Source organism: Octodon degus, unplaced genomic scaffold, assembly GCF_000260255.1.
Source record: "Octodon degus isolate 3935 unplaced genomic scaffold, OctDeg1.0 scaffold00072, whole genome shotgun sequence".
NCBI lineage: Eukaryota > Metazoa > Chordata > Mammalia > Rodentia > Octodontidae > Octodon > Octodon degus.
This window is the reverse complement of record NW_004524648.1, coordinates 6,868,431-6,877,713: the sequence shown is the minus strand read 5'-3', so window position 1 is coordinate 6,877,713 and position 9,283 is coordinate 6,868,431. Positions and strand designations below refer to the sequence as shown.

The following is a 9,283-nucleotide window of genomic DNA, read 5'->3' as shown; positions in this document are numbered from 1 at the left end:
TTGCTAAGCCTGACAGAGCCTGGCACCAGGAGGAAGTGTCTTGACTGTTGAATGACTGGCTGATGGATAGATGTGCTTCTCTGCTTACCCTTGTGACCTCACTTCAGACTCAGGGAAGTTAGGGGGATAGTGTGTGTCTCCCTTGCTCATCATTTATTTGAATTTGTCTCCCAGACTCCAAGGGCTGCTGATGCTGAGGAAGTATGGTATTGAAATGAGGCTTGAAACAAACCTTGCTAGGCAGACTTCAGGCCGGCCATTCACTGGCTTTTCAAGACAAAGGTTGCTATCTGGAAAGCATACCTTGTTGGCTTCTGAGGTAGGTGCCCCGTATGAGGTCAGGCAGGTGCCCCACCTCTTGAAAGTCCTGGTGAGGCTCCCGGCCTCTGGAGGGTGTGCTGGGTCAGCAAGCGTCTCTGAGAAGAGTCTAGCCCTTGGCTGTCTACCTTGCCTGGCCCATGCTTCAAATTCCCTGGGGAAGCTGTGAGTACCTGTAACTCACTGCTGTCCTTTCCTGGATTACTATACTTGGTCTCAGGGTGATGTTATCTAATGCGGGTGCTAATTGGACAGAAGAGTTGACTGAAGTGTCAGCGCTTCCAGGCAGGGCCTCCCACACCCACTGCGTGCCAGCCCCTGTGACGGGCACTCACACCCATGGGCAAGGCACAGGGTAATCTGGTTTGTGTCAGCCTAAAGTGGAACCTCCCACTGCAGCCATCTTCAGCAGGCTCAGAGTTCAGCCTTGGGAGTGCAGGGCAGGATGGGAAGCCTAGGGCAAGGCAGGAAGCCTTGCCTTCCCAGCTGTGACCGCCCTCCCCCCTGGCCTCCTTGGGAACATCTCCACTTGTGGTCTGGGGCAGACTTGTTTGTTTGTGTTTGAAGTTCCCCGACTCCGGCTTTGACGTCAAGGCAGGCTTGCTGGTGGGAGGCTTGGCGGGAAGGTTGTCTCTGCACAGATGTACACATCTGGCAATCTCCCCAGAGGGGCCGGCTGCAGGACAGGCTGGTGAGGGATGGCTGCTGTGAAATGCCCCGTGTGGAGGCTGAGGTCGCTTGTGCTGTTCTCCTCGCCTCACTGTGCCAAGCACTCTCACTCTGCCCCTCTGGATACCTCGAGGGCTTGGGAGCACTCTGAGCCCAAGGTTACTTCTGGTGCCATTGGAGCAGAATACCGTGGCCAGCCTGTGCTGCATGTGGGCTCTTCAGCTGCACCGTAATATACCTCCAGAGGCCTCCTTACATTCCCAGAAATCATTTTGCAACAAGTTGGCCCTCACAGTGGGGCTAGACTGCTTAACTGGCGAGGTTGGCAGGAAATCCTCAGATTCATACTCCAGCTTTGGGAGGAGGTAGAAGATGGAACATCCCTCAGGTCTGAGCAGGGCTGCCAGGGTGGGCAAGGGGCAGCTGCTTTGGGAAGGGTGGAGTGAGTCTCAGGAGGTTTGGTGACTTCCAGAAATTTGGGATGGCATAGACAAGGACTTGGTACTAGCAAGACCCATGTAGACATCGACTTAAGAGTGTGGTGCTACTGCCTACCTGAGAGGAAGGAAGCAGGGTCCTGTGGGAGCCGGGGAGCCTGGGGGAACCCCAAAACCATACCTGTCAGCTGGAAGACAGTAAATGAGGAGGAAAGGGATGGGTGAGCAGGGTGGGCATCCAGGTACTTCACTCTGCAAAGCATGCTGGGGTCTTGAAAAGGGAGGGGCTGGGGAGATGGCTCAGTAGGATAAGCGCTTGACTGGCAGATGCAAGGATCTGAGTTCAATCCCCGGTTCCATCAAGAAAAAAAAAAAAAAAAAAGAAAAGGGAGGACACAGGTACCTGGCAAGGGTTGGGCTAGTTTTAACAATTTAGTGGTGGTTTGGAGCCAGGAATCAGCGATAGCCCAAGGTTGGGTTATTGCAAATCAGGACCGAAGTGGTGGTCCAGTTGTGTAGACACATTTATGCGTAAGGAGAAGCTGCAGCTTTTACCCACAGTGTTTGCTTCTTGCAACAACAGCTTTGTTGGATTTTGTGTACTAGCTGAAGTGGGAGATGGTATGGGAACGGGAATGCAGCTGGATGATCAACTTTTTTTTTTTTTCTTTTTTTTTAAATAGTGTGATGGTTTCGTCATTTGTAAGATGGGGATAATAAAACACCGGTTTAACACCCGGATCTCATTGTGCATGAGTAATGAGAAGTGGCAGTGTGTCATTGTGCTCCGAACTGTGGGCTTCATTGCCTGCAGGGTGGTCAGGGATCCCTTAGCCAGCAAGGGAGAGGAACTGGCTGCCCAGTATGCACTTGCATCTCATCGTTGCTTTCCTTTTCTCCACTTGGTGTAGAGTACACAGCTCTTCTGGTCAGAAGCGTGGAAGGTTCTGTGATGGTTTCAGTTATGCATGACATGACCGTATTTTGTGACGTGAGCGATATGCTTCAGGGATATTGCTGGACTTGGGGTTGTGTGAAGCCTGGGCTGTCCCCCTGCACTGTTAGGGATCTATTATAACTCCAGCCTCCTGGAATTGTCATTGGAAATCCGAGGAGGGAAGGGACACAGTATTCTACACGTGGAGCCGAGCACTAATGCTACCGCGTGGACGGTGGGTATCAAGATGATTTCCATCGCTGCGGCAGCCTACTGTTGTACGTAGGAATCTGGCATCTGTCTCAGCCTGTGCTTGAGGTTCATTTGACCATCTGTATTTCAACATCTGTCACCTACATCACCATAGACTTAACTTTCTGTCCTGCTTTTGAACTATGGAGACCTTGGCCTCTGAGAGGGTCCTGTGGCAGCCAGGATCTGAGGCAGGGTTCTTTCCAGTGATGGATGTCTTGGCATCTGGCTGCTTATAAAGTCCAGATCATAGGTTTGTCCAAGTCCCTAAGCCAGGCCTTACAGTTTTAGAGTGCTGCTGACTTTGTTTGCAGAGTCCGTTGTCTGAAAAGAGGTGTTTTCTGCAGAAGTGCAGGAAAACCTGGATGAGGCATGACCTAGATGGCGCCTGCAAGGTCTGTGTGCACCTTTCACTGGGTGATCTAGGGGCTGAGCAGGAGTGACAGCCGGGGCCCTGGGTTGTGAGTGCTTGGTGCATTCTGAATGGTGGACTAAGCCATTGCGGAGTCCCCAGTAGTGCTGTGGGCTGTGGGTTATGTTCTCTTCTCCCTTACAACTGGTAAGTGCTGGTGTCCTGAGTGGAGCTACTACTCCATTTCCCCTGTGGCAGCCCCCAAGGGACAGGCAGTTCTGTGGCCTCCTGGATCAGCCAGGACTCTGATTGCCTGTGACGTGTGTGATGTACCCCGGAGGGTGGATCCAGAATCCATGGGCACCAGGTATGGTGAGGCAAGTGAGAGTGCAGGTGTTTGTCCAGGGAAGTAGCATTCCTGGAGTCAGTGCCCCAGAATTCTGACCTTGTCCTCTGGTGCTGGGGGTGGAGGTGAGGGTCCCAGGAAGGGCAAGGCTCAGGTTCTCTAGAGCCACCTAGGGGAGTCCCGGTCTCAGCTGTCCTGCTGTATGAGCAGTGAGTTGCATCAGCGTCATCTTTAAGCCCGACACTAGGTTGGAGGGGCTTCTTAGTTCCATCTCAGTCGGAGATGGGTGTCATCCCTTGCCTGCGTTCACCCTCCAGGGGAGAGTGGTGGCGAGGGGCTTCTCAGTTGGTCTGTGGTCTCCAGAGTGCCAGCCCTTCCTGTGGAGCTGCACTGCCTCCTGGGGAGGGCTGGACTAACTCACCGTGGTGATGGCAGGCCCGACATTGGAGGGCCTGTCTTTTTCTTGTTCCTCCCAAGCACTTTTGGGTAGAGCAGCTCCTTTGCTCCTGGCTGCTATACAGTGCCCGTCTTCGCAGGTGGGGAGGTTGAAGCAAAGCTTAGGGAGCATCTCTAAGATCTTTGAACTTAAATATCAGAGTGGGGCCAGAGCCTGGTTCTTTCAGCCCAGGACCTTAGTGAATGGCGGCTGTTTACAGCATGCCTGTTAGCATGTGTCTGGGCTGCCCCAAAGCCCTTCTCTTCTTTCTGTAACCAGGCTATGTGTCAGAGTAGGGGTGGGACCCACACTTTTGCAGCAAAAGAATATTGGGCCCGGGTGCCCTCAGTTCCAGCCAGACCCTCCTTTGGGGCCAGAGTCCTAATGACTTCCCCTCACTAGGCTGGTCCCATCTCTGGAACCTCAGGTGCTTTTCTATTCCGGAAAATTTATATCTTGAGGTTTTTGTGGGTAAGAGAAAATGACGTCACCAATGACAGGTCCCCTGGCAGGCCCCTGACAGGCCCCACTGTGGTTTGTCTGAGAAAATAGCCCTTTGGTGCTTCTGTGACTACTACAACTTTCCGAAAAGTGAGAGTGGCTCTCTTTTACAGTTATGGAAGGCACTGCATGTTGCCGCCGCTGTCCTCTGTGGGCGAGGAGAGCTCTGCTCCTCAGCAGAGCCTAGGTCTACAGGCCATAGCAGCTGCCGGGACTCCTGATCCATTGGCAGGTGGTCACAGTGCACGGGTGTCTTTTCTTGTTCCTTGACCTGGGTACCACCCCTGGAGTGTAGGAGTTATCTGTGTGCATGGAGGAGTTACTCCAGGTTCTTAGGCCTGTACTGGATGCTTTAGCAGGGATCTCTAACAGCCTTTAAAGTAAGATGGGCTGGGGATGTTGCTTACTGGTAGAGCACTTGGTTAGCACGCATGAGGCTCTGCGTTCAGTCCCCTGCACTGTGGGGTGGGATCGGGAAGGGAAACTGTTCCCTCCCTTTCTGGGGGACTTACCTTCATTTTTGGCATGCTCACACTCCTGTGTTTCATCACTTGCTCGCCTGGTGTTTGCTTTCCCTGCTTTAGGTTGGGTATGCGGCAGGTACACGGCAGGCGGGAACCTGGAAGGCTCAGGAAGGTTTCCTGGAAAAAGGGATTCTCAGTTGAGCATAGGCTTAGGGATCCCTGGGAAGAGCTTGCCTGGCACAAGGACAGCACCTCGAGGCCAAAGAGGGCTGGGCAGGTTGGAAGGGAAGACCTGGACAGGGCTGGCGCATTGGCTTGGGCCAAGCCTGGTTGGCTGTGTTTGCATCGGCTGGCTGTTTGCCAGAGATCTGTGCAGAGTGGATATATTATTAATCACTTCCAGAAGGGTGGCTCATGAAACCCCATGCTGGTGATGGGGTGACCTTTAGTGCTACTGCTGTTGGTGCCAAGAGCCCAGTGCCAGGAGCCCAGCCTCTTCAGTTAATGTGGAAAAGAGTGGTTTTGAGTTTGCATGGCCGTTTGATTGATGGTCCTGTCTTTGGCCAGCACTTTGAAGCTGCTCTTTGAGAGCTGTTTGGAATGGAGGGAAGGGCCGGCTCTGGAGAGTATGGGATGAAACCCATGTGTTCCTGCCTCAGCCAGGGTTTGAACACATGTCATGCGCAGGTGCAGTAAAGTGTTGTGGGGATAAAAATGAATGGGGTGGGCACAGTCCCTGGTCTGATGAATGCCAGGGGCCCTGGCTCGTCATTTCATCGTGAGCTAGTTATTCTAGCTTCACAGATGAGTGAACTTGGAAAAATGAATTACTTCCCTTGAGGTCACACAATCAGTAAGTGATGGGTATGAATCCAGATCTTCTTATCTCTGAAGCATGTGTTGCCCCATCCTAGGAGCTCAGGTCTGCTGGGGAGACCTGCTCAGAACTGATAGCTTGAATGTTAGGCCCACTGTGGTGAGGGCTGTGATAGGGTAGAAGAGGGGAGAGGAATCCTGACTTGGCCTGAAGTCTCTGGGGGGAAGGGAGGGCCCTTGGCAGAAACACTATTCCCCAGCAGAAGCCCAAGCAGGAGGTAGGAGACTAAGCAAAGGCCTTGCAAGGAATGGCTGATGGGTGAGCGTGTGGCTAGAGGGCACAGTTTCTTAAGGGGCCAGTCGGCTGCAGATCAGCCTGGCCCCGATTTTGGAGTTTGTCTCTGGCCGTGTTGGGAAGGACATGAATACCCCTACTTAGGCGTGCAGGATAGAAGTGGCATTTGTGTCATTTCAGCTGTAAACGTCATACCCTGAAGAAACTTGTAGTAATGGCAAATAGATGTCTTAACATATGTGGTGCCTGGGGGTTATGAGCCTCAACAAAGAGTGTTTGATTTGCAGTGTCTGCTCAGCGCTATGAGCCTCAGCTGTGCTTGATTAGTGCTGTCTTCCCTGAGTAGTGGAGGTGTGGCTGGTGCAGGGCTGCCTAGATTTGCATTTTTTAAATCAATACTTTCACTATATATTGAAACCATACCATTGAGTGAGATTCTTTTGATTTTGATCCAGTGTTTCCTGTCTAGTGGTGCCCTCTCCACTTGCTGTTGACCCTTCTAGTACTCTGAAGGCAGCAGGGTTTAGTTTGGGGCCACATGCGAGAAGGCCAGTGACCTGAGTGGGCTGAGTTGGGACTTGTCAGATTAGTGATGGGCCCAAATTAGTGTCCAGGGGCAGTTTCATGAAGGCCGGTGTGTCAGCAGGTTTTATTATCATTGTGGGTCTCCTTTTGTACTCCTGTCTCTAGCCACAGGCATTCTTTACCTGGGGCCTGTGGATGGAATTCAGGGTGGCCCATGAGCATGGATGACAAAAAGAAATGCACCTTTATTTTCATTAACCTTACCTACAGCGACTGTCCTGTTCAGTGTGACTGTGGGCACCAAGAGGGTCAGTAAACAGACCCGGTCGCTAGGAGAAATGCCAGATATTTTCATGTCATATTACAGTCATAGTTTTATTTTCAAAAGCAGTTTACCCTTGTCACAACTTGAGAGTTATAGTTGCTAGACTTACTGTTAGATATTATTTAATACCTTAATAGAGAAACGTTATTACCTTCTTACAGTTTTAATTACTTTGGAAAATGTATTTAAATATAACTGATTTTCTTTGTAATCCTAGGGGTTTTGTGTATTTAAAAGCACTACTGGGCTGGGGATATAGCTCAGTGGCACAGTGTCTGCCTGGCAAGCACAAGGTCCTGCGTTCGAGTCCCAGTAAACTCCCCCCAATAAATCAAATCATTGCTTTCAGTGATTCAAGCCTCCGCAGATCACTAAAGTGATCCAAGATGGCTGTAAGCTCCTGTCTTAATCGGAAATGGGAAGCCTTTTTAGTTATTTGAAATTTTAAATTATTTATTTATTTATTTTGTATGAGAGTGTGTTAACAATCCTTATTCATTGAAGATGTATACTGAGATATTTACAGATGAAAGGACAAAAAAAATTGATTAGCAGCGAGACTACTAAACCCTTGAGGAGGGTAGTAAAGCCTGAGGAATAAGCGTGTCACCAAGGGACGGGAGTCCATGCCGCGTTTTGAAAATGGTACTTGCATTTAAAGTTTTTCATTTCTCCTGCTACTGAGGATCGAACCCAAGACCTTTACACTAAGTTACATCCTCAGGTCTTCTTTTACTTTTTATTTTTGAGTTGGGGTCATCACCCTCCCAGAGTACTGGGATTAGAAGTGTGCTCCTTCGCACCTGGCTGGCTGCCTGCCTTTTGGGGATGCTGGGAGGTGGGAGGCCCAGGGACTTTTATCACCATCTCAGCGGCGCTCACTGGTCACTAGATCATTAGATCTGAGCCCAGCCAGGCAGCTCCTGGGTTCTCCTGGGGTGGTAGATTCATATCCTTTCCGTCTGGTTGGAATGGTCTCCCCTCTTTTTATCAGTCCAGTCTGACCTAAGTCAGGCTGTCCTTGTTCAAACATATTGTGTTTGCGAGTCTTTGGAAAGCGTTGGATACTTTTCCTGTAGGAGATACATACATTCGTGTGTTTGGAATTTGCTTGTGTCTTCGGGCTCACGTCCCTGACTGCCTGCCTGCATGGAGCCCAAGCCTATGGGTTTTACTAGCGCCATCCCCACCCAGCAGCGGCCAGTATGTTGGGTATTCACCATGTGCACAGCAAGTGCTGAGAGCTTCATCTCTTCTTATCCCTACCCCCAGCTTCTATTATTGCCCCATTTTCTGAAGGAAGAAACTGAGGCTTTCCTGGGAGCCATAAGTAATTTCTCCAAGGCCAGAGCCAGGGTGCAGTTGAGGCATTGGATCCCAACCTAGGTGGTCTGATTGTGGGTGGGAAGCCTCCCGGTGGCCCACCCTCCTACTCCCTCAAGTGCTCCCCACTCTCTGGCCTGCTCTAGGCGCGAGGCTGCTTCTGCTTGGCCTGTTCTCTGTTCTGACTGTCTTGCCCAATACTCTGCAGAGTGTGGTCCTGAAGGCAGGCAGTGTCACCAGCCTCAGATGTAGTAGGGGACTTGTGACGCCCAGGCCCCTTGCTTGCCCTTCTGGACCTTTCTCCTTCCTCTTCCCTCTTCCCAGCTGTAGCCCCATGGGTGCGTGGCCATCAACATAGGGGCCCTTCAGGCTCCCCACCTGGTGGCATCGCCGTCGTGGCTGCCAATGCTCCCCTCTTGCACACTCACTTGGGCCAACATATGCTTGTGACGCCACTCAATGTACCTTCTTCCTGTTCTTCCTGCAGGCCAGACTGGTGCGGTATATCTGTAAGCAGCGGCAGTGCAAGCTCAGTGTGGCCCCTGGCGACAGGACTCCTGAGCTCAACAGCTATCCACGCTTCCGAGACTGGCTGGACACATTCAGCGTCAGGCCGGAGGTGGCACAGGTACGTACGTGAGTGGGACCCTTGTTGCAGGTGCATGGGGCAAGCAGAGACCATACGCAAATCTGAGGGCCTGTTTTCCGGGGGCCTAAGATGAAGGGGCCGTGCTCTCCACTCAGGAAGCAGGTGTTGGGGTGGCCGCAGGGGCTACTTTGAACCTGGAGGATGCTGGGGTGGCAGGTGGGAGTCTGAGGGGGTGCAGAGAAAGGTGCAGCATATACTGAGTCAGGGGATATCTGAAGCACAGTTACAACTTCAGCCGAGCTGGGTAGTCAGCAGCTAGCTCGTCTGGATCCAGGGACCAGGCAGCAGAACCCCGATTGTGCCAGATGCACCTGGCGCAGACAGGGCATTCCTTGGGATGCGGAGCTCCAGGAATGGAGGAGATCAGGGCAAGACAGCAGCGGCACCCCTGCCACCCTGTGACCTCTGTACTCAGAGACCACGAGGCAGCGCAGAAACTGAAGTGCCACCACCTGTGTTCTCCCCTTCCCCAGAAACGTCTATTCCTTCTTCCCACCCCTTCTGTCCACCTCCCTATGTGGTGGCCTTATCCACCCAGGTGCGCAGGCCACAAGCCCACGAACCACCCAATTCCTCCTTAACTCTTAACTCTGCAAGCCCTGCGGCCCTGCCTGAAGTGTGCCTTAGAGCCATCCACC

The 9,283-nt window shown here is 52.0% G+C and overlaps 1 protein-coding gene across 1 annotated transcript in view; it reads left to right on the top strand.

The window, feature by feature from the left end:
* Positions 1-9,283, top strand: part of Ksr1 (kinase suppressor of ras 1) — a gene marked incomplete at its 3' end in the record, with an annotated part of 130,290 nt that overhangs the window by 72,138 nt on the left and 48,869 nt on the right. Inside the window, exon 2 of the mRNA XM_023719848.1 lies at positions 8,484-8,624. Coding sequence (XP_023575616.1) covers positions 8,484-8,624 — 141 coding nt within the window. The remainder of the gene's footprint in view (positions 1-8,483; positions 8,625-9,283) is intronic.